General features: G+C 53.8%; 1 protein-coding gene across 4 annotated transcripts in view; it reads left to right on the top strand.

Annotated features, from left to right (window-relative positions):
• The window catches only part of FOXK2 (forkhead box K2), a 68,180-nt gene that overhangs the window by 31,861 nt on the left and 8,855 nt on the right, over positions 1-27,464 (top strand). For 3 of the 4 annotated variants that reach the window (XR_010384360.1, XR_010384359.1, XR_010384358.1), the window contains exons 3-9: positions 383-530; positions 2,337-2,483; positions 5,875-6,068; positions 6,874-7,049; positions 7,965-8,261; positions 8,418-8,627; positions 16,506-17,827. Coding sequence is in view for 1 of the 4 variants with exons in the window: in XM_031469742.2 (XP_031325602.2) it covers positions 383-530; positions 2,337-2,483; positions 5,875-6,068; positions 6,874-7,049; positions 7,965-8,261; positions 8,418-8,627; positions 16,506-16,702 (1,369 nt within the window). In the remaining 3 variants the exon portion in view is untranslated. Of the gene's footprint in view, positions 1-382; positions 531-2,336; positions 2,484-5,874; positions 6,069-6,873; positions 7,050-7,964; positions 8,262-8,417; positions 8,628-16,505; positions 19,424-27,464 lie in introns of those variants that run through there. The other variant, XM_031469742.2, reaches the window with a different exon arrangement.

Raw genomic sequence — 27,464 nt, 5'->3', positions numbered from 1 at the left:
TGCATCCTGTCCCTCCGCCCCCCAAGACTCTCCCTGACCTTTCTGGTGCTGCTGGTTGCCGTGTCCTTCGTCCCAGCCTGTCCTCAGCTCTTGGAGGGCGGGGCGGGGGGCAGCGCTCAGCCCCTCTGCCAGCTTGAGCCCTGGTCTCACATTCCGCTCTTATGTCCTGTAAGTTCCTAAGATGACACTAGGGGCAGCAAATACCTGATTTCTTGGGGTGATATTAAATTTCACAGAGAAAAAGGGAGTCCATTTTTCCATGGGAAATGCTGAAATGCTTACTTTTTGAGTTTGTTTTCCTTGAAATAAGAGCCAGTTACTGAAACACAGTGTGATGTGTGCTCTGTCATAGACTGACAGGAACAACCTTTTCTTCCCGCAGTGCTGCAAACTCCTGCCCATCCAGCCCCCGGGGAGCAGGGTCTTCAGGATACAAAATGGGCCGTGTGATACCATCTGACCTCAACTTAATGGCCGACAGCTCACAGCCAGAAAACGAGAAGGAAGCTTCAGGTGGAGACAGCCCAAAGGTAAATGTTTTACAACCACAGAACAGACCCCCGGGGCCACCGGGTTGCCATCTGTCCTCACTTCACATCTGCATGGACGCGGTCTCGCAGGTGCTTTCCTGCAGTCACTCAGAACTGGGTTCTCCCCAGCAGCCACTGGGGCCCAGGTCCTGAACCCTTCATCCTCACTGGGGTGTCCGGGGACGTCCCTGGGCTCAATCCTGCCCCCCCCCCCCAGGTGCTGAAGGCTGCACACACCCGCGTCTGAAGGCCCTCTTACGCTCGTCTGCATGCAGACGCTCACGAGTCCCCTTCTTGACAGTCCACAGGGGACCTGCCTGCTTCCACCCTTTGACCCAGTCATGTCCCTGCTAGGACTTCATCTGGGGGAAGTGGACGCACATCTCCAACAGAAGGTCACGGAAAACTGAGAGCAGTCTAAGTGCCCCGTGAGGAAAGAGTGATTGAGCTAGGGGTGTCATGCGCCATGTTGCTCATTGGAAGCGCCCTGGATGCAGTGCTGAGAAGTGTTCCTCTGAGGACACATTTATGAAACGTGCTGGGTTCCCCTGCGAGGACACAGCACAGCCGTGGGGATGAGCCGCCCCCGCCAGGAGCCTCGGCACGGGGTGCCGGGCAGGGGCAGACACGGAGGGCGCCCTCGGTGGGATTTCACCTCCGTCCACTTGCCTGTTGAAAGTCAGGCAGAACTAAGTGGAATTGTTTCCGATGTTTCTTAGATGGTAAAAGGTCAGTCAGCACGACCGTGGTCAGTATGAAAGGTCAGGAACAGAGGTGGCCTCTCGAAGGGAGGGGCCGAGGGAAGCTCCTGGGATGTGGGCTGTGTTCTCTCTCAGCCCACTGTTGGCTGTACTTCTGTTCACTTTATAGAAGTTTGTTTTCAGCTGATACGGCTGTGTTATGGGCTGCTCTGTGTTACATTTTTCATTTAAAAAAAAAAAAGCTTAAAAAAATTGAAATGTATGGAAAAAAGATAACAAGGAAATCCCCCCAGACAGTGTAAGCACAGTGAGGAGGGCTTTGCTCTGGCCTGCAGGGGCTTCAGCTCCACCATCCCTTCCCTGTGCCCCACGTCCAGGAGCCCAGCACGCATGCGCTCAGGGAGACCAGCGGGGCAGGCCCTGGCTGTTTACAAGTGGGTGTGGGGTTGTGGGTGGTTCCTGTCCGTGCAGAGCGTATGGGGTCTGACTCATCACAGTGGCAAGGAGCCACTGGCGGCTCTGAGCGCGCGGGGACCAGGGATGCCAACCCCCCCTCCCCCCCACCGCACACCTGAACAACCTGCCCAGGTGCCTCGGCCCCTGGGGTGGCAACCTGAGTCTGGCTCCTGGAGCTCACCTGGGCGCAGGGCTTTCTCACAGGAGGAGAGCTCAGTGGTTCTAAGCACGTCCCTCTGGTGCTGTGGCGCTCAGCATCCTTGCACGCAAGGCCCTCTGAGGCCCCGGAGCCATGCCAGCCCTCCAGGTGACCGCTGGACCCATGTGATGGGCCCTGGCTGTGGTGTGGGGGGGTGTCGCTCTAGACTCTCCTGAGGTCAGGCAGCTTTCCTCGTTTTCTTGTTCTTTTCGTTTTTGCCATTTTGACTTTCTCCTGAAGTGATTTTACTGTTCTTTTTTTATGCTGTGTGCACACCTTCTTTTGCTTCTTCCAAATTTTCCAAAAGCTTTCCCATTAAATTATATTACTTTTGTAGGAAGGAAAACTTAGCATTATCACAGGAATGCTTAAAAACATCGAGACTCCTGAATTTCAGCAAGTTTAGTAAAAATTTTGATAACTTCATTACTTCTTTTGACTTAAATGCAGGATGACTCAAAACCACCTTACTCCTATGCACAATTAATCGTACAAGCAATCACGATGGCGCCTGACAGACAGCTCACCCTGAATGGGATTTACACACACATCACTAAAAACTACCCCTACTACCGGACGGCGGACAAGGGCTGGCAGGTGGGTCGGTTTCAGTTCGCTGCTGAGGCTGCTGCTGCGGGTCTCGCAGGTGCGGTTGGCAGCCGAGGGGACTGAGCTGCTGTGCAGGGGGCAGGCTGCAGGCCCCTTGTGCAGGGTGGGAGCGGGCGCGGCTCGGGAGGAACCCCAGTCTCTGTCTCTCCCTGTCACGGTCCCCACGGCCAGGGCAGGCTCCGGTCGTCAGAGAGGCTTCTCTCTGACCAGGGCAGTTCATTCTGTGTGTCTCGAGTGAGGGAGGGCTGAAAAGCCAGTGCACCCTGTCCCTTGGCATGCGCCTGTCTTCCTCATCCACACCTGACGCTTGTAGCCTTTTGAATTTTGGACAGGGATGGTTTTCAAACTGGTTTACCAAGGAACCCTTTCTTCAAAAGACATCGTCTCCAGCTGGCCAGCATGTAAGACAGATGGACACAGCGCTGCCCATTTAAATGGGACCTGCGCATCCAGCTGTCCTTTCAGCCTGTTCCTAGGGTGTCTGTGAACCGTGGCCTCCTCAGAGGACACCTTGAAATTGGTGCATTGTTTCCATTGTTTAGGTTAAATGTTTACACCCTTACATCGTGTGTGTTCTTCCGGTTCTGTGTGTCCGTGTTGTGTGTGGTCACTTACTGCATGGCTCGTAGGGCCTCGCTAAGTCAGCACAGGGAAGGGTTGTTTGCCGCATGGAGCAGCAAAAGTGCAGTGAAAGGAGAAAGACATCCATGATTTAACTCATTAAGTAACCTGGAATGGCTACAGAATTCCTTTGAGGCTTAATGAGTAAATGATCCTTTGAAAAGTGTTTCTTTTGACCCATAAGCATAACCAGGTGATTGGAGTGGTGGGGTGGTAACCGTTTTCTGTTTAACGGAAGGGAGACAGAACATATACTGTGTTCTAATAAAAATAGTGCACCAGTCAGATCCTGAATATTTCCTTTGTAAAAGTCTGCAGTCGTGTAAGGGTTTTAGTTGTAGAAGGTACAAGATGCAGCCTGCCCTGTCTGCCCTCTTGTTCTTAGCTGGCCGGGAGAGAAATGCTGGATTTGGAGAGCACTTCCGTGCCCAGCTACCTGGCAGGTCCCTAACGCATTGTACGGTACATCCTAGCGGGACCCACTGTGTTTAATCTGTAACAGTGCACTTGTGCTTCGAAGAAAATGTAACACAGAAGAAGCAGATGGTCGTCTGTCCATGTCTGGGGACTGCATGTGGGACACAGCCCCCGGGTGCGGGCAGGTGAGGGCTCGGTGCTTGGGGGGGTGGCTCACTATGTGAGGGCTTCTGATGATTTGAAATGCCGGTGGGCTGGGCTGTAAGAGGGGTGAGTGTTTCTGCAGAGCCTGGCACTGCCCTTGCAGTCAAGCACCCTGTGCTTCCTGACACCCGTGTGGGGCTGAGTCTGTGCCTCATGAGGTTTCTTCTTAAAGATGAGTGGGGGCTACAGAGCAGCCTCTTCCCGCCTCAGTCTCCCAGGGAGTGAGTCAGGTCAGGAGTGGTCTTTTTCTTCACTTTCAGTTTTAAATTATAATCCACCTTCTCTAAGTACTTCCTGATACTTTCTGAATCGCTGGAATCTGCATCGGTGTGGTTTTAATGTGTGTAGCTTTGTTTGATCAAGTTACAAAGGCCTCCAGTTACCTTAGAAACACAGTTACTTTGTGTTTCTGTTCCTTGTCTCCTGTTATATCCTCCTGTTTTCTAGAGGCATGCTGGCTGGAGGGTCACGGTGACCATTTATGAGGTTGTGAGGGTGGAGAGGAAGGTCGTCTGTCTTGTCAAGGCCCAGCCTGGGTTCTGTTCCACTTTCAGAACAGAAGCTCCAGCTCCCTGATCTTCGAACTTACTGGACAGCCTGTTGGGGGTGTGAGGGGTAATGGAGCAGGGTAGAAATCCTGGCTCCCTGTCCCCTGCAGTAGCGCTCATCTCCGTGCTTCCTCCTGACAGCGCGCACCGGGGCCGCTGCACCTCGGTCAGCGCAGCCCGGTGTCTGGGTCGTCCAGCGCCGGGGCTTGGCAGTCACTCCCGAGCTCCTTCCTGCTGGGCGCCGGTTTCACACCTGTCACACTGAGTGTCCTGCAGGGTCTTCGTCTGGGCGTGCTTTTCTCAGTCCGCAGTCCTGGAATCCGCCTTCTGCTCCACACTCGGGAAGGTCTGAGTGCGGCTGGAAGAGGATGGCCTTCTCTGTCTTGATGGGGCAGCAGTAGGAGCCAGTCTTCTCTGGAGGAGTGGGTAGAGAGCTGTTGGCTGGTTTTCAGCTTAACTCTGATAAAACATTATAGCAGGTATCTGTGGTTATTAAAATATTCCCACTCTCGTATGACACGTTATAAACAGTCTCACAAGTCACAGACACGGCCCAGCCTGCCCCCTCATGCTGCCAGTGGAGGGACTGACGTCCAGAGGGCAGTCCCTTGGGTTGGTTGTATAGTGGTATTGGCGTGTTTTGATTTCTGAGCCACCTCTGGCCAGTCAGAATTTTAGGTCATGGGTAGCAGTTCTGTCAGAAAGTTAATCGAGGAATTTAGAAATGACTTTTGGATAGCCCCAAATTTTAGTTTGAGTTGAAACTTTTAACAGTTTCATTTATTAATTTTAAATTTGAACATTAATGTAAGTGCACAGAATGATCTGAACGCATGACTTTCATCCAGCTTTTCCTGACATTTCCAAGGCCTCAGGATTTGGGAGCTCTGCTCAGATCAGAGCTTTTTGTGGTAGAAGAATGGACTTAGGAATTGAGAAAGAGATTTCTTTTCTGTGCCTCACACTATTATTCTGAGGATCAGAGAAGTAAAGTGCACGGAAGTTCTTTCACTGGAGGGGTGTCAGTGGTGCTTCTCACTTTGGCTGATCCTTCTCCTCTGCTGGTTTGCCAGGTACCTTCTGCTGGGTTAACTCATTCTAACGGCTATGACAGATTCTCTAAGCTAATTTTGTGCTTAAAAAAGTATCTTAAAGGAATGCTGATCTTGGCTGATCTTGGCTCTGTTCGGCTCCAGACAGGGAGAGGTCAGCAGGAAAGATCAGGTGACCAGTGATAGTCGTTGTCTTCCTACCTGGAAGAAAGGTGGAAGTTGATGTTTCCCCTGTTGGAATAGTCCCTGCCCCCCTCCATTCCCCAGTTCCCCTCCCTGCTCAGGTGCCCACCCTGCCACGCTGTTACCCTGCCGGCATCCTGGTGTCCTCTCCTCTGCAGAAGCCCCCAGGCAGCCTCTGGCCGTCCTGCTGAGTGGTCGCAACCGCGGTCCCACCTGCAGTCCCCCCCACACTTCCGGGAGGGCCGCCTCCTTCCAGTGCAGAGCTGCAGCTTGGCAGGGCACAAGAACTGGGGCACGTTTCTATTTCTCAGCAAAGAAGTATATGAATTCTACGTATTTTTTTATGTTTCATAGAATTCAATTCGCCACAATCTCTCTCTGAATCGTTATTTCATCAAAGTACCACGTTCCCAGGAAGAACCAGGCAAAGGCTCATTCTGGAGGATAGACCCCGCCTCTGAAAGCAAATTAATAGAGCAGGCTTTTAGGAAAAGACGGCCTAGGGGCGTGCCCTGCTTTAGAACCCCTCTGGGACCTCTCTCGTCTAGGTAAGGACAAGACAAGCACACAGACCCCACTTAATGCTCAGTGAGTTTACCTTTGATGTATTGGTAGATTTTCCTTTTGAAAATGAAGAAATTACCAAATGCATTTTGATTAAAGGTTGGGATGGGATTTGAAAAAACTGTTGGATGCTGCTCATGTATTTTTGTTTCTAGTGGTCTGAAACAATTCTGATGTAAAGTTTTACTTAAATCCATTCCCACGTAACAACTGTTGCTTTGTTGAATGCACATTGTCAGTATGACGAGTTGGCAATGTAACAGTGCCACGCTGATGGACAGTGTTTTTGCCTCTTCCTTGGGATTTGAAGAGCTCTTTAAAGCTACCTCTTAGCTGCTTAAAGTCAAGATTGGTGTATGCAACGTTAATTGCCTGATTTAAAAATTACATATTTTTAGCTTCATTAATAGATACTGTTTTTAAACAAACAAAAAATGAAATGACTCTGACATGAGTTTTAAGCCCCAGCCAGCGCACACACTGCTGGCCCGGCTGCCTGACTATGGACGGGAGCTGGGTGGAGGGCAGCCGGTCCAGCCCAAGGCTGCGCAGCCTGTGCGGAGCTGGAGCAGCAGAGCCTGGGCACAGTGGCTCTGTCACAGTCCGGCCAGTCTCACTGAGTGTCCGTCTCAGGTACCAGGTGTTCACAGAGAAAGTAAGACTTGTAGATGTGTGGTTGGTTGGCAGAAGACAGATGACATCCCTTTTTGCAAAATGCACTTTTTAAATGAGGCAGTTTTATGAGGGCTTTAACTGTAAAACTCCGCTGTCGTCTTTTTGGTAACACAGAAGTGCCCCAGCCTCTCCCAACCATGCTGGAGTGCTGTCTGCTCACTCCAGTGGCGCCCAGACCCCCGAGAGCCTGTCGAGGGAAGGTTCGCCGGCCCCCCTGGAGCCCGAGCCAGGTGCCGCCCAGCCCAAACTCGCTGTCATCCAGGAGGCACGGTTCGCCCAGAGCGCTCCAGGTGAGATGTGCAGGGGCAGGTGGGGGGGGGCAGTCAGACAGGTGAGCAGGCTCATCCAAGACAGAGGGGAGGCCCTGGTTCCTTCCTGCCTCATGCCTGGTGCTTTCTGCATGGCACTCGAGTGTTCTTTCATAGGCTCTGAGAAGCTAGTAGCACTGGGGAAAGATCTGTGAACGTTCTTTTCTGTGACTCTAGTGCAGGTACCTGAAAAATTTAGAATTAACCAATTTTGTCAGTTATCTGCTTCGTCATTCAAAAATGTGAAAAGATTCCTCTCAAAAGAAATAACATAATTAGACAAACTAGACATTGATTGGCAGCAAAAAATGTCTCTAATGAATAAGTGAGCATTTTTCAGTGTGCTTACAAAGCCACCATGTAGGATAAAAATATGTGCCCTGGGGTACGAAAAAAAGAAGTGTGGAAATGTGTCCAGGGTCGTTCCACTGTGGTTCCTGGCTGGTTGGCAGAACGTGCGTTTTGATGTATTGGATTTGCTGGTCATGCTGGTGATGCTCCCGCCTGCCCCCAGGTTGGGGCCTTTCCTGTCACTCTGAGCCCAGGCCAGATGCCCAAAGCAGAAAGAGGAGCGGCTCGCTGCTGATGGCGGCCCTGGCTCCGTCCCCGAGCTGTCCACACAGCGAAAGCCGGAGGCATTGACCCTGGCCAGCGCAGCGCCTCCTTCAGGCCTGGGTGGGCGGCTCCTTTCTACTAGGGAGAGGTGGTGTGAGACACCTCAGCAGGGCGGGGGTCGCAGTGTTAGCCTCGAACATCCCCATGAAATACCCTAGTGACTCTGGCACCACCGGGTGAAAAGGGCCCCGTCCTGTTTCCCGACATCAGTCTGCATGTTGCCGGTGGGGCTGGGTTGGCTGGCTGGGGTGACGAGCCTCACTCCCGCCCTGTCCTCGGCAGGCTCGCCTCTGTCCGGTCAGCCCGTCCTAATCACCGTGCAGCGACCACTGCCGCCCACGGTCAAGCCCGTCACCTACGCTGTCGCCGCCCCCGCGACCACCGCTCCCCCCCAGCAGCCCGTCGTGCAGACGGTGCATGTCGTCCACCAGATCCCGGCGGTGTCCGTCACCAGCGTGGCTGCGCTGGCCCCCGCGAGCACCCACAGCGTCGCCGGGCAGGCCATGGTCGCTCAGGCGGCCGTGCTGGCCCCGCCCAAGGCAGAGCCGCAGGAGAACGGAGACCACAGAGAAGTGAAAGGTGAGCGAGTGCTGAGAAGCCGGCCGCCCCAGCCTCCCACGCACCCTCCCAACCACGGCCCTGACCTCGTGCTGGCGCAGCTCCGCGGGCCCCTGTGCACTTCCCCGTGGCGCCAGTTGGTGTCATTTCTTCGCTTTCCCTTTTGTTTTAATTCAGTGAAAGTGGAACCTATTCCTGCAGTTAGCCACGCCACCCTCGGTGCCGCCGGCCGGCTCATCCAGACGTCCCCGGCCGCCCCTGTGCAGACGGTCACTATAGTGCAGCAGGCACCTCTCGGTCAGCACCAGCTTCCAGTAAAAACTGTCACGCAGAATGGGACTCACGTGGTGCCAGTCCCCGCCGCCGTCCACGGGCAGGTGAACAGCGGTAAGCAGCGCCCTCTCTCTGCTCTCCTCTTAGGAGGAGCGCTTGGGTTCCGAGTGCTAAGTTTTAGTTTTTGTGTGAAGACGTGTCTGCGTTTCCAGATCCTGCGGAGACCGGAAAGTGGGGGTGGGACCGGGCCCCAGGACTCCGGTTGGAGGGTCCATCTGAAGAGATGCGTCTGCACACCTCGAGGGGGCACCGCTCCCCCCTTCTGTGGACCTCTGGGTGGCCTGGAAGCAGCCTGAGGGGTGGCAACAGACCCGAACTTCTGAAATGTCCTGGGGGCCGTCACAGCTGCCCTGCCCGCTGGCAGTGCCCTCCCCGGGGGGCGGCTGGGTGTGCTTGAGCCTGTGGCAGCGGAAGCAGGGGCTGCCGCTCTCCCGTGCTCTTGGCTCTGAAAGCCTGGCGCTCTGACGCAGACGAGACCGAGGGAGCTTGGCTTTTAACCCAGAGGCCAGAGACCCGCATTCAGCTTGGTCACCCAGGGAGCCGTGTGAAGGGCAGGCGTCCAGCTGGCTGTAAGTCGCCAGGAGTTTGGGGTCTTTGGGGCTGGTGTTCAGACGCGTTCACTGTGGGCCCGCATTGGGAGTGCCTGACGTCCAGGCGTGTGGGCTGTCACGCTGCCGCGCTGTCCTGATCCAGGGACCCACAGGACCTCACGTGGTGGAATCAGAAGCTGCTAGCCCAGGCTAACTTTCTTGGAGAGAGGGTGGGGAACAGGGGGCTTAACTGTGTTGACCTCTGATGCCTACCTGAGCTTACATGGGGTGGAGACTTGGGGGGCCGCATGTGATCCCAGTTCTCACCCTGCCCACCCAAGTGTCATGGAAGGAAAGATTTGGAACATTTTCTAGGGAAGGCTAACCATTGAGAAGTTTTTGTTTTTAAATCACAGGTAACACACAGCAACCTGTGGATAAGTTGAGAAATTTACAATCAGTTGCCTGTTTAAAGTGCTTTCTTCCTCAAGCCCCGTGTCTCCAAAGTAGCTAAAAATCATTTGGGTCTCATTCTTCTCTCTGTGAGTAACTTGGTCGTCACAGGCGGGCTTGACGTGTCAGTGCGCCAGTCCCTGGCTGAGGACGATTCCGTCACATTTGTTCCTTCGCCAGGTGATGGGCAGTTAGGCTGTTTCCACCTTCTGGCTGCTGGGAACGATGACCGTTCGTGTACAAGCGTGTTTTAGTCCTTTTAGTCATCTCTCTTGGGCACGTACCTGGGAGTGGAGTTGCTGAGTCATGTGGCAATTCCGTGTTTGTTTAGTGACCACCAAACTGTTTTCCACAGTGGCTACATTTTCCGTTCTATCCTCAGTGACAGTGTGAGGGTCCTGATTTGTCCACATCCTCTTCAACACTTGAAGAAGCATCTACATCCTTGGAACCATTTTCTTAATTGGTTTATTTGTCTTTCTGTTGTTTAGTTGTAGGAGCTCTTTATGTATTTTGGATACTAGGTCCTGATCAAATACAGGTTTTCCCTGCCATCCAAAAGTAAAGGGTTCCTGTGAAACCTGAGGACACGTCTTGCTAATGGATGCAGAGCCGAGGCAGAGCACAGACGTGGTTCACAGCTGCAGTGGCTGGAGGCTGCGCTGCTGCACGTGGTCCCCGGGAGCAGCGTGGTGGTGTCCCTCTGTGCTGGGGCGCCGCTGCCTCTCGCTCAGCTCCCCGCACAGCATTTCCCTGTCTCCTTAGAAGTGAAAACCCCATCTGGATGTCTTTCCATCAGCGGAAACAGGTACTAATGCAGGTCTTCCGTAAAAGCAAAGTGGCACAGAGGGACTTGGGAAAAGCCGGGGAGCCTGTGTGTGGTCTCAGGTGCTTGCTTCCACTTGGTGGGTTTGTCTCTTCACTTTCTTGATGGTGTCTTTTTTGACTATTATTGAAGTAAGTCGACTTACAGTGTTGTGTTCATTTCTGGTGTGCAGCATAGTGATTTCATTTATGTATGTATTCCCTTCCATATTCTTTTTCATCATAGGCCATTATAAGGTACTGAGAGTAATTCTCTGTATATACCGTAGGACCTTTTTCTTTAAATAAAAAAAAATTTATTGAAGTATAGTTAGTTCACAGTGTATCAATTTCTGGTGTACAGCATGTTTCAGTCATACGTATACATAAATATATTTGTTTTCATGTTCTTTTTTATTATAGGTTACTACGTGAGATTGAACATAGCTCCCTGTGCTGTACAGAAGAATTTGTTTATCTATTTTATAAACTTTGTTGTTTCTTGATAGTGTCTCTGATGCACAGAAGTTTTTAATTCTGATGAAGTCCAACTTATTTTCCCTTTGTTTCTTGTGCTTCTGGTGCATATCTAAGAGTCCAAAGCCAAATCTGAGGTCGTGAAGACTAAACTTTACCCTGTGCCTTCTAGGAGTTTTACAGTTGAGTCATGTCTAGGTCTTTGATCCATTTGGAGTTAATTTATTTGCACGTGGTGTGAGGTGAGGGCCCGGCCTCTTCCTTCTGCTTGTGGAGGTGCAGCTGCCCCAGCACCACCTGTGGGAGGTGGTGCTTTCCCACCAAGTGGTCCTGGCACCCTTGTTAAAATCAGTTGACCTCCGGTGTGTGGGTTTATGTCTCAGTTCTAGTTCATTGATCTTCGTGTCTGTCCTTGTGCCAAAGCCACGTTGGCTGTGAGAGCTGTAGCTTTGTAGGGAGGTCTGAAACCGGGAGGTGTGCGTCCTCCAACGTTGTTCTTTTTCAGGCGTGTTCTGGCTGCTCGGGACACCGTACAGCTCCATGGGAAGTTTTCGATCAGAAGTGAGGTTCTGGTAGGGATGGTATTAACTTGCAGGTGGTTTGGGGTGGTCCTGCCATCCTGACGGTGTTAAGTCCTCTGGTCCTTGAGCACGGAATGTCTTTCCGTTTGTTTGGGCCTTTGATTTCTTTCAACAGTGTTTTATAGTTCTCAGTGTGTGAGTCTTGCAGTGTTTAAGCCATGGTTAAATTTCCTTCTGTTCTATGTCTTCTGAATGGTTTTCTAAACGGTATTTTCATAATTTCCTTCTAAATTACTCGCTGCTGCTGTGTAAGACTGCAGCTGACTGTATGTTGACCTTACACCCTGCAGCTTTGCTGAGTTCATTTGTTAATTGTATGAGTTTTCTATCCTAGGGGTTTTCTTAGTGGATTTGTTAGGATGTTCTTCATATAAAGGTCCCGTCATTTCCCAGTAGAGGGAGCTTCGCTTCCATTCCCGTTCGGATGGATGCCTTCTGTTCCCCTTGCTGCCCAGTTGCCCTGGTGGCACTTGCAGTGCAGCGTTGACCAGCAGCGGCAGAGGCCAGCGTCCTTGGCTTGATCCTGACCTTGAGGGGGAGCTGATTCCGGTGTGGGTTGTCGTACATGTTACCACGTGGACAGATTCCCCTTCCATCCCTGATTTGCTGAGTGTTGAGTTTCGTCATGTGCCTTTTCTGTGTTAAGATGATCACGGGTGTTTTTCTCCTCTGTTCTGTTAACGCTGTGTCTCCCACGGGTGGGTTTTATGTGTTGAACCACCCTTTCCTTTCTGGGACAATCCCACGTGGTGCTGGCGTATGATCCGTTTAACTTGCTGTTGAGTTCGGTTTGCTGGCATTTTGTTGAGGATGGGTGTGTCAGGCTTCGTCAGGGGATTGGTCTGTGGTTTTCTCGTAGTGCCTTTGGCTGGCTTCCGCATCAGGGTCACGACTGAATTTGGGAGTCAGCCCAGGCCATCGTGCAGTGGGACGTCTTCCTGGCGGTGTCTGGGGCTGCTCACAGAAGACCCCATGGTCTGGCTACTTCTTAGCCTCTCCTCCCCACTAGACCGAGCTGATGGACAGGTGGGTGCGGGCGCCAGGGGCCAGGGCGATGCCCGGCGTCCCCTTGGAAGGTGACTGTGGAGTTGAGTCCTCCTGCTGAGACACCACGTGGCCGAGGGTTGAGCGTCCCCAAGTGGGAACCCGGTGTCTTCCTGCTCTGCAGGGGCCTTCCCAGGCGGCTTCATGAGGCTTCGCCCCACAGCCTTGGGGAAGGAAGCCTGTCCCCCCAGGCACGTGCCCGGCTTACGCCCAGCACAGAGGGCCCTGAGCTTGGGTCTGGCCGCCGCAGGCATGGGGAGGGGAGGGCACAGGTCCTGCTGTGGGGCGGGCTCCGGCTCTGACCTCTGTCACCGGTCCCCACGCAGGGCTCACTAGCGCCGTGATGGTTGTGGTATTTCTTAAACTGCTTCCCGGCGTTGTCCAGGGTTTGGAGCTTAGCTGGCCTTGCAACTGCTCCCTGCGGCCTGGAGCCGCCCTCTGCACGTCTCCTGCCGAGACTTCTCCTCCCACTCTTCAGTCTTCCTCACGGCCCTGGTCTTCTCCTTTCCTTTCCTTCTCCTTCTCCTTTCCTTTCTGTCACCCTTCTTAGGGGTTTTCAGGTCACTGTGAGTGTGGCCCAGGACCCACGCTGCACCCCTTCCTCTAGACAGCAGGCCCTGCCCACAGCTGCCCGCCCCTTCTTGCGTTCACATTGTTTCTCAGGCTTTGACCTTACGTTAACTCCATCCTGCTCTGGGTCTATGACAGCTCTGTCCTTCTGAAAGAGCATTTATTCGAGCCAGAAGTTTGCGGCTCCCAAACTAGGCCAGGGCTCTGCGTCTCTGCCGTGTCCTCTGCAGTGGGGGTGTGTCTGCCCAGCTGGACGAAGCCAGGCAGCAGGTATGCTGCCCCCGCGTCACACAGGCCCTTGTGCAGGAAAGGGACGCAGCAGCCACTCTGGCGAGTCAGTGTGGAGGTGAATGAGAGGCCCCGCATTGTCCAGGGTCCAGCTGCCGGTCCCTTTGTTCCCAGATGGCGAGGCTGCAGAGCCAGTGCTCAGCGTCCTCTCTAGGTCAGGGGCCCCGTTCCCTTCAAGGCCAGAGGCTAACAGCTCTTAGGGTGTCCAGCCTCGGCGTTTGGGTAGCTGTTAGCCTCCAGGGTCCCCGCTGCCCGACAGGTGGGGTCTCTCTCTGTCCCTGTGTCACTGAAGGGGCTTCAGTGAGCACAAAGCTGTCGGGCCAGGCCCAGCAGGTGTCGTGGATGGGGTCGAGGCTGCCCTTGTGTGGTCACCCAGTGGCCAGGACCTGACAGGTCGCTTCTGCACCTAGCTGGCCCAGCCAGGACCCAGGCGGGTGTTGTCTCATGAGTGTGCAGCCGGCAGTGATGGGTGGGGGGCTGGGGGTGTGAGGGGAGCCATGACTCGGATGGTCTTCTGAGTCAGTGCAACAGAGAGGGCGGTCCAGCTGCAGTACTGCTCTGCGGCTCTGCCTGGTGGGCCCTCTGCGCCCTCCTGGAGGCACCAGAGGGCCGGGCCTGGTCTGTGCGGCCCTGCTGTCCAGTTCCCAGTTTGCATCTTAAGTAGCCTGGCGTCTCTTCCTGCCATTTCTTCCACGTTACCAGGACAGCCGTGCACAAGCCTGATGGCTCCCTGACCCGCCTCTTTCCTTCCATCCCCTCAGCCACCCCGCTGGCTCCCCTCCCACGGGGAGTCGTCCCTGGGTCCTGTGGCCACTGGGAACCAACCACCAAGAGGCCAGCGTCCCCGTATCCAGGCCTGCGGCGGGGGGGGGGCGGCGGCAGCAGGAGCAGGGGCGGTCTTGCCCAGGCTGTTCTTTACTTGTCTCCCAGAGATGCCAGCAGTCCTGTTGGCTTTGGGCTGGGTTTTCCTCAACATCCCCGTGCGCCTTGTCTGCCCAGGAATAATGCCCTCTGGCTGCTGCAGAGAGGGCTTCCCACCAGGGCGCCCTTCCAGACCTGACACATGGTCGGCCTCGGAGGAGCTGCCCTGGGAACCCGGCACTGCTCAGCCAAGTCAGGTGAAGGGAGGCGCCAGCAGACAGTGGGGTCTTGTCGCTGTGCAGAGTCCGGTCTGCCCAGCAGCCGGCTCCTGGGGGCTCCCTCCTGGTCTCCAGCTGTCGGGGTGCGGGGAGTCAGGACCCACGGGACTCACTGGTTCCTGAGTGTAGGACCTGCTGATCCCCCTCAGAGGTCGGGAGGTGGGGCAGCCGGGATGCAGGCCGGTGCCAGCAGGTGGCTGTCGGGCGGTGCCGGCCGCTTTGAGTGGACAGTCAGTGATGGTGTGTTGTCACCCCAGTAGTCGTTCCCCACGGTGGTCAGACGGGCTTGGGGAATGCCTGAGGGGAGCGGCGCGTCACCCGCTGGGGGGGGGTGATTAACTTCAGAGACTTGTCTGATGGCCTCCGGCAGCAGCTGCACCATCTCCGCTCCTGCCGGTGCGTGGGGTGCCCAGTCTTCCTTCAGCCGGCCCGGTGTTTTTAATTGGCTTGAGCTTGTATTTTTCTAGTGATCACTGGTGTTGGGCACCCTCGTTTTTGCTCACTTCACATCGTAATACATGCTGTGGTGAAAGGCCTGTTCACATCTTTTGCCCACTTTAAAAATTGAGTTGTTTTCCTTTTTAACTGCGTGGTAGGAGTTTGTTATGCACTCTGGACATAAGTCCTCTGTCAGATGTGTACTTTGCAGATATTTCTCCCGGTCTGTGGCTTGCCTTTTTGTTTTCAAGTCTTCTGAAGAACAGAATGTTTACACTTTTATAAAGCCCAGTTTGTCAATTTTTTTTCCTTTAATTTCTGTTCCCACCCCCACCCCACCCCAATGTAAGTGAAAGGTCATTGTCAAACACAAGGTCACTAAGATTTTTTTCCTTTGTTTTATTTTAATTGTTTTACAGTTTCAGCTCCTACATTTAGGTCTGTGGCCCGTTTTGAGTTAATTTTGTATAAAGTCAAAGTTATTTCAACACCGTCTGTTGAAAAGACTTTCTCTTCTCCGCTGAATTGCCTTGGTACTTCCGTCAAAAATCACTTGCCCTGCCGGTGTGTGGTCTGTTCCCAGGTGCTCCTTTCTGTTGGGTCCATCTGCGTGCCTGTCCAAGGGCCGATGCCTCGTCATGGTTACTGGGGCTTTGTAAGAAGTCTTGAAGTCGGGATGCGTCAGGCCTCCGCCTTGGCACTTTATAAAAAGTTGTGTTGGTCACTGTAGGCCCTTTGCGTTTCCACGTGGGTTTTTTCCAGCTTCACTGAGGTGTAATTAACCTGCGTGAGTTTTAGATTCCTGTACAAGCCTGCTGGGACCATGATCAGAGGGGGCTGTCGGAGGTGAGGGTGGAGGTGCTGGCAGTCGGGGCTGCCCTTCTCTGACCACAGCCTGTGCCCTGGGGCTTCCTGTTTGCTGCACTTCACGTGCCCTCCTTCATGTCTCCGTTTAGCTCCAGGCTTCGCTTCTTAGGAGGAAATGCTGTAATCTCTCAGCCCACTTAAAGCAGTGTATTAAAATTAAAATACCTGGAGTCATGGGTTTGGTGGAAGTTCTTACGCAGCAGACCTGAGCGTCCCCTCTGGGAGTCCGCGTGCTCGGGAGATGGGGGTTGGCGACCAGGCTTTTCGGGGCACGCCAGGCTTCCTGTGGGTGAGACCCCCAAGTGGGCCGCCCGCTGCCAGGGTGCCCCCCCCCCCGTCAGTGCTTGCAGCGGCAGGTGGGATGGCAGGGGTCTCGCCGGACAGGGTGCCGTTGGCTCCAGGCTCCTTCCAGCCCAGGCCCACGTCCCAGTGCCGTGGAGGAAGTGGCACTTCTAAGTGTGGGGCTGCCTTCTTGGTTTGTCTGCTGGGCTCAGCTGGGTATGCAGAGCACAAGGCAGGTGGGGCCCTCCAGGTCAGAGATGGAGATGAGCCAAGCTCAGGCAGAGGGAGGGGCGAGCCTCCTCCTCCAGGGGCTGTGCCCCCTCTGCCTGACCCCGAGCCTCCGTCCCCCGGGCTTGGCGCCCGTGTGGTTGGATGCGGGAAGGAGGCGGCTGTGGATGGGACCCTCGCTGGGCCCGTGGTTCACAGGCGCTTGGGCTCTAACCCCCCGTCTCTCCGCAGCGGCGGCGAGCCCCCTGCACATGCTGGCGACCCACGCCTCAGCCTCGGCCTCCCTGCCCACCAAGCGCCAGAACGGCGACCCGGCGGAGCAGCCGGAGCTGAAGCGGGTCAAGACGGAGGACGGCGAAAGCATCGTCATCGCCCTGAGCGTGGACCCGCCGCCGGCAGCCGCGCGCGAGAAGGGCGTCCAGAACTAGCGCCGGGCGCCCTCCTCCTCGTCAACTCTGGTGCCAAAAGGAGACACTGCCTCTCACCGACGCTCGGAGCGCCTTCTCTCGGTGGGCGGAGGGCCCTGCGGTTGGACTTCACCTCAGCACTGAAAACACAAAACCCAGGTGGCCTTAAAACTCCTTAATTTAAAGACAGAAGTCACACCTGAACAAACCACATCGAAGCCAGGCCCTGGCGGCGTCTCCCCGCCCCGCGCTTAGCTCTCAACTCTGAGACTCGCGGTCCTTCGCGTGAGGACGCGCCCGGTGCAAGTGGACCTGCCGGGCTGGGCCGGAGCCGCCCTGCCGCCCGCAGACCAGACAGTATTTTGTTGTCCACACGTGGAACTAGAGTACTTTGAGGTGCACTTTCTTTCTTTACAAAATAACGGGGTCTTTGACATTTCAGATCACTCCACTTCTACTCTGGAAATTCGGAATCACACGGGACCTTTTGTGTGGATTTCACTTGGGGAAGAGAAACAACATAGTTCCGTTTGTTTTTATTTGCTTCCAGCCTATGGAATGACTTACTTTTGTCTGTCCCGTAAAGTCCGAGGGAGCTACTTGATGACGTCTGCAGATCTTCCCGGTCAGAGCAGTTGCGTGATGAATTTAATGCACCTCCATTTCCGTGTGTGGGACGGACAGACGCAGACGCCCGCTGGCCACGTGTGACCCAATGGCTGCACTTACCCGTCTCTTTCTTGCTCCTTTTTGTTGTTTCTTTCTTTGTGTTGACGTGTCCCTGGCATAATTTTCCACTCTAAGTAAAACAAGTCTCCTGCGCATTGTGTATGTTTAAAACTGCAGAACTATTCCTCCTTCATCGGAAACAAGATTCGATCTTTTATCACACATCCTTTTCAAACCTGTCACAGATCTCTCTGAGGCACGCTGGCCGTGGCAGCTGCCGTCACCAGCTCTGCACGGCGTCCAGCTGTGCGTTAACACAAGGGTCTCGGAGGCTGGTGCCCTTCGGGAAAGCGTGCGAAACATCTGGTCCCTCTCTGATGTGTAATAGGAAACCCCACCAACCTTCCAGAACTGAGTCCAGTACCAAGGCTGCCGTCTCCTCTACGGAAAACAAGAGCAAGAGGAAGGGAAACCAAGGTGAGAGGGGAGGTAGGAGCCCTGTTGGCCTCAGCCCCAGTCCTCCGGGAGGAAGCACTCGCCTGTCCCGGGGCCCGGGCTGAGCAGCCGTGCAGACAGAGAGGGCTTCGGTCCTATTGTGAATTTTTAAATGTCATCATCATAACATTATTTATTTAAATGTAGTTATTTTGGTATTTAATTTTTTTTAAGGGAGGAAAAAACCCTGTATTTTCCTGGTGGAATGAAACAGCTCAGAATGGTATATTTAGGCGATTTTAAAACATTTATGATTTACCCAAAGACCAAATATGATAAATCTGTTCTAAGTGTTGTGTGTCAATCCACGGTATTGCACTGTCACAGTGTTACTGCAGATAATGCATATTAAAATTATGAAATTACTGCACATTAGCTGGATTTATAACTCAGCCATTTAAAAAAATAAAGACGAAACCATCACGTGAATGAGACCGCGTGTGTGACGGTGGCAAACGCTAACTCGCGGCCTGGAGTGCGGGCGGCAGTCCCACCTCCCAGGCACTTGACAGGCACCTTGGAACTTGTGTTTTTGTTTGTTTACTCAGAAGGCTTGTAGTTTGCGGAATAGTTGGGATTGTGCTGTGTCCTGTGTTGGGGTTGGGTCACTGCTGAGTGTCCCGGCCCGCAGCCGCCGCCCACGGGCTCAGGTTGGTGACTGGACCACCCGGGGGAGAGGGCCCAGCGACACTGAGCCGACACCTCCTGCGCCCTCCTGGAGACACTCCCCACCGCGGCCCAGTCTGTCAGCTGGTTATTCCTGAGCCAAAGATACAGGCTTCATGGGGCGGGAGAGACGGCTGCAGGGTTTTAGGTGAGAAACGGACCCAGTTCCCAAACTGAAGGAGAGCGGACAGCGCCTGCCGTAAGGAGCTGGAGCCTTTGCCCGGGGCGGGGGCCTCGCTCTCCTGTCTGCAGAAGGAGAACTTGAGGACTGTCAGGGAGAGGGCAGGACACACAGATGAGCAAACCACCGTATCCTGGGCACTTTTAAAAATGCTTGAATTTGGCTCCGAAATCCCGAGAGCCCGCGACTCCGGGCGCCGCCCAGCCTGCCCTGGTGCTACAGCCGTCTTGCCGCACCGCGCTCCCTCCCAGCCGCCCAGCGGCAGTTCCTAAAAGTCTTGTTTCAAAGTCTCTGCTCTGACCTTTGCCAAACTTCTGAGCTCCCCGAGGGACTAGAAACTTCATCTCAGCTGCTCCGCCCTGAACCAGACAAAAATACAAAAGGGAAACTCACGTGCGGTCTGAGCGAGGTGGCACGTTCCAGGGAGCATCCGCACGCCAGGGACTGAGCTTCCTCCTGCGTCTGGAGCCTCCACGCGGACGGCTGAGCTCCGCACACATGCCATCCCCTGCCGTCCTCCCGGAACAGCAGGGTAGGCGGAGGTCATGGTCCGAAGTGGGCGGTGTCAGGACTCGGGACTCCTGTGCTGTGTGAGACAAGGAGATAAGTGACAATCTTCACGTCCTAACCTCCACTGTTCTGGAGAGTGTAGTGGTGATTGTGTGCAAAGATTTGGAATTTTAAAAGTACCAAGGTCCTGAAATTCAATAAAGTATTTTTATCAATTTTAACTGCATCGAGTGTCATTGTCGCTGTGGCGAGCTCACGCTGGCACCGCCTTTCTGCTCTTAGACGTGGTGCTCCTTTCTGAGCATCGAGGCCTACCTACCGTGCTGGTGCGAGTATTCGAAGGCGCTGCTGTGGTGACGGCCGTGCAGCCTCGGAGGCTCGGCCACGAGAAGGCGCCCGAGCGCTTGCACGTGGAAAAGGCCCTGGGCCTCAGGCAGGGATGACAGCGTCTGCTGGCTTCTGTCCACCACGTTGGAGTTTTAAAGCTGCTGCTACCATTTCTTCTGCAGACTTGCCCCTCAGCCTGAGAAAGCTCATTGCAACAACTCGAGATCGTCCTCCGTGAGAGAAGGACCTTCTCTAAGGGGGCACGTGGCTGGTGAAGTTGCCACACTGTTAACACGTTGATCGTCCAGTGGCCAGGAATCTCTGGCCAGGACCACTGGTGTCCTGAAGGGGCCCTGGATGTGGTGACACGGGCCCCCGGGAGCCGAGTGCAGCTGACTGCGTGCCAGGGGCGCTCCCAGGGAGAGCCCTCGCCCTGGCTAGGGGACAGTCCATGTGCGTGAAAGAAGTCCCCATGGCCGAGAGACGCTCCCATCAGAGGGACGCCTTCACACCTGGTCTTCAGGTGTGTTGCCCTTTCTACGTTACCCGGTGCCTAAAATGCGCTAGGTCTTAACCCAGTCTCGCTTGGGAAGAGCGACTGATGATTCATTCATGTTGCCTTCTTGAGGTTAAACCGAGTCAAACAGGATGGTCTCCCTTTATCCAGGATAAAGACCGGTTGCAGGGAAGAGGACTTCAGATACATGAACCGGTTCAGTGACTCTGATAACAGGTTTTTCATGCAGCAGGAGCACCTCAGCGGGAGCTCCACGCTGAGGGCCGCGCCATCTGGTGGGAAGACACTGGGCTCGGGAGCCTGTGTGCAGTCACGGACCGTAAGTTGCGGCCTAAGTAGGGAGGGGAGACGCCCCTGAGTTTGTGGTGATGCCAACTTGGCCCGCAGGCCCGAGCTCAGCGTCCTGTGGAGTCCTGGTCCAGGACGGGCCCCGCTCCGCCTCCGTGTTCATGGCCGCAGCAAAGGGAGGTGCAGCATGGCTCGCAGCTGACTTCTGCTGAGAGGACCAGGCCTGTAGGCATAGAATCTCTGGGGTTAGAAACGTCCTTCTGAGGTCCCGGTGCTGTAAGCACACTCTCCCCGGGACTCTGCGCTGACAGAACAAAGAAAGCAGCTGTCTCAGCCCTCGGAGGAGGAAACTAGCAGGGTTTAAAGCTGGAAGAACTGAGATGGTGAAGATTTTCCTGAGTGCTTTCTGTCTGGCATCTCCTGGTGTGGACTCTAGGAGTGCCCATCAGGGGTGCACAGAGGGACCAGGAGGAAAGGGCCCCGTGGGCACAGTGAGGGGCACTGGGGACTCCGGGAAGAGGAAGGGGGAAAGGGAGCAGCTCCAGTCCAGAGGGGGTGGGGGTGGGAGGGAGAAATGTTTTCCTTTGGCCCCAAGGAGTGTGCAGTGTCTCAGGGGGGTTCACACCTGAGCCTGTGGGCCAAGGGCCAGGAAAGGGGGCTCCCGGGGGACAGGAGGTGTGGAGCCAGAGAGGCCAAGAGGTGGGTAGAGCAAGGTCCCCTGATGCCGTGTGACGTCCTGGCTCACCCGGAGCTGCACATGCTGGGAACTGACCTGAGGAAGCAGAGCAAAGGCTTATTCGCTGAACTCCCATAACGATGGCCCCAGACAGCACTGCCGAGCTCAGGAAACAGCCGACGTAGAACCACAGCCCACAGAAGGCAGGTCAGCACGTCCAGTCTGAACCTAGACAGGTGGTTTGCCTGCTTGGAAAAAATAAATCAACAGCCCCTAGAGGATTTTAGTAAGACTCAGGCTCACAACGTGCAGGACACAGTCCAGAATTACGCGGTACAGGGAGCCAGGAAGGTCTGATGGAGAAAGAAAATCACCAGGTGTTGAGTTGAGCATGTTGGAACAATCAGAAAGATGTAGCTGTTTCGGTTTTAATTACTATAACCATTCTCCACGAAGTATGGACCAAAAGTTATAGACGTTAAAAATAACAAGTGAAAAATTCAGTGGATGAACAGAAGAATGTTCGGAAACAAACCTTAGCCTTAGGGACTGTGGGGCAATATAAAAAGACCTAAGTACTCTGGGTTAACGGATTCCAGCGAAAGGAGAAAGACATTGATGTTAAAAACATTTTTTTTAATAATGCCTGAAAATGTCTCAGGTTTGGGGAAAGATGAATGTAAAGATTCACAAAGCTCAGTGAACCCCAGATAGGCTGAACTCAAGGAAAAGCCATGTGGAGAAACAGCACCGACTCTGCTGAACCTGAAGGGTTTTGTCTTGAAAGCAGCAAAAGACAGTGACCTGCTGCACAGAGTGACACCAGTGTGAGTGCAGATTTCTCATCAGAAACCGCGGGGGCCATGGGACAAGAAGAGGCGGAAAGGGCTGCAGGTAACTCGATCTAGAATACTGTATCCGCAGAAGATGTCAGGAGTGCGGAGGAAAGACAGTCTTAGACGAAGGAAAACTGAGACTTCTTAGCCAGGAGGGCTGCTCAGAAGGAAATGCCGAAGGCAGGTCTTCAGGCAAAAGGGAAATAGGAACTCTGGGACTTCAGCATGAAGGACTTCCGTGGGCCTCTGAGCAAACGCAGTAAATTAGTTTCTCCTCTTAAATTCTTTAGAATATTCTGATGCTCCAATGTAAACTTCTAACATTGTCCTTTAGGGCGTCCAGTGTGTGTAAACGTCATGCACACTGACAGCCCCGCGGGAGGCAGGACGGCCGGCGGCGGCGAGTGGCGGCGCTGGCACCGTGTGCTGTGACCACCGTGCAACTGCTCATCGCACCGACAGAATAAGCAGCCAAGGGTGATTAGGATGGAACGCTGCACAGACTGTGAAGTAATGCAAAGGGCGCAGGGAACAGGAACCAAAGTGGGCGGGGGGCGAGCAGAAACAGTGGTGCAGGGGGATCTTATCGATGATTACGTTCAGTATAGGTGGGCTGAACACCCCAGTTAAGAGGCTGTCAGGCAGATAACGTGGGTGGGGTCAAAGTGAAAGGACAGGAGGCAGGAGACGTCGTGCGAACACTCACAAGAAAGCTGGGGTGGCTCTACTGATGTCAGGGTGGAGCTCCAAATAAGGAAGATTCCCAGACACGTGGAAGGACAGTGCCTGGTGGGACAGGCTCAGCTTACCGCGACGCCAGGCCCTGTATCCGAGCACCTGACCACAGGCCCCGGTAAAAGAGGCGGGACTTCACTTTCAGTTTCCACACGTGAGGAGCTGGGACGTCGCTGCTTCGTCCTAACGAGTAAACAGCTCAATAGCCTGAAAGTCAGCGACTCTTCTTGGATCTGTCAGAGGCGAGGACACGGCGAACCACTGCCCCCAAGACAGGGGAGACGGTGGGCGAGGCCTTCCCGGGGCAGTTGTGGCTTCCTGGGAGACTCGGGAGCAGACTCCATCCCGGGACCGGCGCGGAACACCAGAAGGAGAAAGGAAGGGACAGAAGAAATACTTGAGACAACAGTGACTGAGAATCTCTCCTGATTAACGTCAACACCGAACAGCAGGCCCAGGAACTCAGAGAACACCGATCAGGATAAATACAAGAAAAAACGGCAAGCCTAGGCGTGACACTTTCAAGTGAAGAGCGAGAACAGCGAACAGAACGCCAACAGCGCCGGGTAGGTGTCAGTCCAGCCGGGCCAGCAGCCGCTCTCAGCTCCAGTGAAAGGGGATCAAAACGTAGGACCAGCGACAGCTGTCTGCAGGGAGCTGCACACAAAGACACTGTCAACACAGAGACAGAAAGTCAATAGAGGGAAAGAGACCACGCTGACGCCGCTACAGCAGGAGTCGTTATTCTCACTCTCAGTTAGCCGACTTCAAAGCGTGGCGAGTCGCCACTGATGCAGAAGGGCATTGCAGCCAGACAGAAGGCCGGCTCCGCGAGGCTCCGGCAGAACCGGAGGAGCCGCAGGCCCACGTTACACCAGACACTCAAGCACTGCTCTGGACGGGGCCAACGTCAGCCAGCGCACAGGAGCCCTGGGCAACCCCGGGCAACAACAGCACTCCACCCACCAGGACACACATTCCCTTCAAATGCACACAGAAGTTCACCAGCACAGACCAGAGCCTGGTCAGGAAAAAAAAGGTTTAAAAAACTAAGATCACAGAATTATGCTGACAGTTAGGGAATTAAACTAGAAATCAGTAACAAAGATATTTTGTAAATCCTCAAATGTTTAGAAATTAGACATTACATTTTAAAATAATCCATGATTCAAAGAGGAAGTCTCAAAGGGAATCAGAAAACAGCTAACAGAATGAACATGAAAACACAACCAGATTTGTGAAATGCAGCTGACGTGGGATCTGCAGGGAAGTTATAGCACTAGACGCTTACATGAGAAAAGAAGGCCCAGAACTGATTCTCCCTTAAACTAGAAAAGAAGAATGAGGTAAACCCATAGCAAATAGGTAAAAACTGAAAAAGAAATTAACTCAAGCTGGAATGACCGAGGAAACAGGAGGATGCAGACGACCACTGTCACGAGGAGCCCCAGGGCGACGGGGCCTGGCTCCCACCCCGCGCGCACGGGCACGGCTGGGTGCATGCGGCAGGCGGTAGGCAGTTCATCAGGCCATATTCTCACACCCTGAGGAAAGGGGACACTGTGAGCCAGGCCGGGTCACGCGGGGGCCACAGGAGGCAGGCTTTGTAGTGTGGGGGGTCGTGCCCACGGGGGGACCAGTCCCATGAGTTGGTGGGAACTGAAACACCTCCCCAGGGACGAACAGGAGCTGGACCTGGTCTGCCTGTTTCAGAGGGAGGTGTGACGGGGACTCGATCGCAGGAGCAGAGTCGGGGGGACTCGTCGTCAGGCTGTCCCAAGCCTTCCCAGCTGGACCGGAAGTCCAGGCAGCACGTAACGTGGAACCTTCACTCCAGGCTCCATGTGACACCCACACCTGCAAAGACGGTGACACAGGAATCCCGTGGGAAATGCTCATGAATTTGACATTCCGGTGGAACAGACTAAGTCCCTGACGTGCACAAGCCGTCAACGTTCACTAAAGAAGGAGTGAACAGACTGAGCAGGCTTGCCGAGAAGTCGGGTTTGTAAGTCAGAGCCTTCCAACCTGGACGCTCCCGGGGTCGGTCCCCGCAGACTGATGACCGAGCCTGTGGGAAGTGTCAGAATTACTTGTCTTGAACTAGGGCTCCCAGGACACAACATCGGGGGAGTGCCCAACAGAGAAAGCTGGTGCATTTCAGTGAATTCTGGCATTTCACATGGCAGCTACCAGCCCCTCATCCAGCCCTGCGGGACGCAGCCATGGGGACCGCATCCCACGCTGCTGGTACGACTTGCTGAAGCCAGGGTGGAAAAGGGACTTTTTCCACCAAAACTCTGAGCTGTGTATATTAACCTGCCTGGTAGTTTGCAGAAGGCCTGGTTCCCAGTCTGGTCATTGTTTCAACACCCACAGCTGAAGTAGCTTCTGTGGCAGTGGGGGTCGGGGGATTTTAAAAGGCAGAGTAGCTTCCTTTTTTTTTTTTTTTTTTTTTTCCTTAATGTTAGCTGAACGTAAGCTAAAGGGACAGACTTTAGTGACCACATATGACAAGAAATACAGTCTTCGCAAGACGCTTTGGAAGTCACTCAACCTTGGACGACTACAGCCCTCGTCAGGCAAGAGGAGCAGCCTTCGCAAGGGGGCGTCTCACTTCCAGCTTTGCCATGCCGCGATATTCAAGATGTCCAGTTGTCGACAAAAATTACAAAATACAGAAAGGCACAGGAAACTATGGGTCATTCATGGAAAAACCCTTGACAGAACCCATCCATGAGGAAAGCCTGAGACTGAACGCACTTCACGGGGGCTTTGCCTCAGACACGCTCAGAGCTGATGGAAATCATGGAGCAAGAACTGAGAGAAATCAGCACAGTGTATGAGCAACAGGTGAGATCAACAGAGAAACACAAGTTAGAAAAGAAATGAAGTAGAAATTCTGGAGGTGAAAAATACGGGGACTGACATGACTGCAGGAGCCTCAGAGAGGCTCGGGGGCAGCCTCTCCCAGGGGGCGTGCGCCAGAGCACACGCCAGGGGCTCTCCACGCCTTGTCACCGAGTCCAGCTTTCCTTTGCTTCCGATCGGGGCGGGGGGGTCAGTGATGCAGTGATCAGAACAGCATAGTACCAGCACAAAACCAGACACAGATCAGTGGAACAGGACAGAGAGCCCAGAAATAACCCCACACAGTCATGGTCAGTTAATCCACGACAAAGGAGGCAGGAATACACAACGGAGAAAAGACAGTCTCTTCGGCAAGTGGTGCTGGGCAAACTCGACCGCTGCCTGTAGAAGGCTGAGCTTAGAACATTCTCTAACAACATGTACAAAAACAAACTCAAAATGGATTAAAGACCCAAATGTAAGACCAGAGACTATAAAACTCCTAGAGGAAAACACAGGCAGAACAGTCTTGGACATAAATCACAGCAATGTATTTTTTGGATCCGTCCCCTGGAGTCATGGAAACAAAAGCAAAAATAAGCAAATGGGATCTAATTAGACTTAAAAGCTTTTGCACAGGAAAGGAAACAATAAACAAAACAAAAGACAATCAATGGAATGGGAGAAAATATTTGCAGATGGTGTGACTGACAAGGGACTAACTTCCAAAATACGCAGTCAGCTCAGACAGCTCTTCTATCAAAAGCAAACAACCCAATCAAACCATGGGCAGAGGACCTCAACAAGCAGTTCTCCAGTGAAGACATACAAGTGGCCAGTAGAGACATTAAAAAATGCTCAGTGTCACTAATTATCAGAGAAATGTGGATCAAAAACTACAGTGAGGTATCACCTCACACCAGTCAGAATGGCCACCATTCAGAAGTCCACAAATGACAAATGCTGGAGAGGCTGTGGAGAAAAGGGAGCCCTCCTCCACTGCTGGTGGGAATGCAGGTTGGAGCAGCCACTGTGGAAAACAGTATGGAGATTCCTCAAAAGACTGAAAATAGACTTACCATATGACCCCGGAATCCCACTCCTGAGCATACAGCTGGAGGGAACTCTAGTCTGAAAAGATACATGCACCCCAGTGTTCACAGCAGCACTATTTACAACAGCCAAGACATGGAAGCAGCCTAAGTGTCCATCGACAGATGACTAGATAAAGAAGATGTGGTATATTTATACAATGGAATACTACTCAGCTATAAAAAATAATGAACTAATGCCAGTGCAGATCTGTGGAGGAAGCACATCTCGCTACCAGGAGACAGGGAGATGGGGGACATGGGGAGTGATGTCCTAGTCGGTAGGAGGTGATTTTGGGGGATGAAGTTTTGAAACTAGAGGGAGGTGGTAGCTGCCCAACACTGAATACAAGAGATGCCACTGATTGGCACTTTGTAATGGTGGACTGAATACTGCGAGAATTTCCACTCAATGAAAATAAAGAAAACCTACGCCCAGGGCGGTCCCAGCAAGTTCCACCCCATGACTCAGCAGCCTCGGTCCCAATGGTTTATCGAACAGAAAAGAAAACTCACCTTCGCCTGACAGCCTGAGCCTGAACGTGCGCAGCCGGCCTCCAGGGCCAACGGCGAGGACTGCGACGCGAAGCGCTGGGGCAGCGGGGGCCTGCGTGTGGGAAGCCAGACCCGGGTTGCCCTCCGCACGGGGGCCAGTCTGACCTGGTGACCCCGCCTGGGACAGAGCCAGAGCCACAGCGTGGGTGGGCACCGCCGTGGGCGCAGGGCTCCCGTTGTGGGTGAGGAGAGGGTCTGGGCCAGGTGGACCGCACAGCGCTGTGAATGGACTTAACGCATCAACTGTGCTCTTCAGAATGGTTCAAATGGTCAGTTTTATGTGCGTTTTGTCACAATTTTGCAAGTTTTACCTGGAAGAAGGTGGAGGTGCGGGTACGATTTCCATAATGAGGCTGACACGTCTCCAGATGGGCCGCAGTGCAGCCA

The sequence above is a fragment of the Camelus dromedarius genome, chromosome 16 (assembly GCF_036321535.1).
Source record: "Camelus dromedarius isolate mCamDro1 chromosome 16, mCamDro1.pat, whole genome shotgun sequence".
Taxonomy (NCBI): domain Eukaryota; kingdom Metazoa; phylum Chordata; class Mammalia; order Artiodactyla; family Camelidae; genus Camelus; species Camelus dromedarius.
This window is presented reverse-complemented; position numbering and strand designations above follow the sequence as displayed.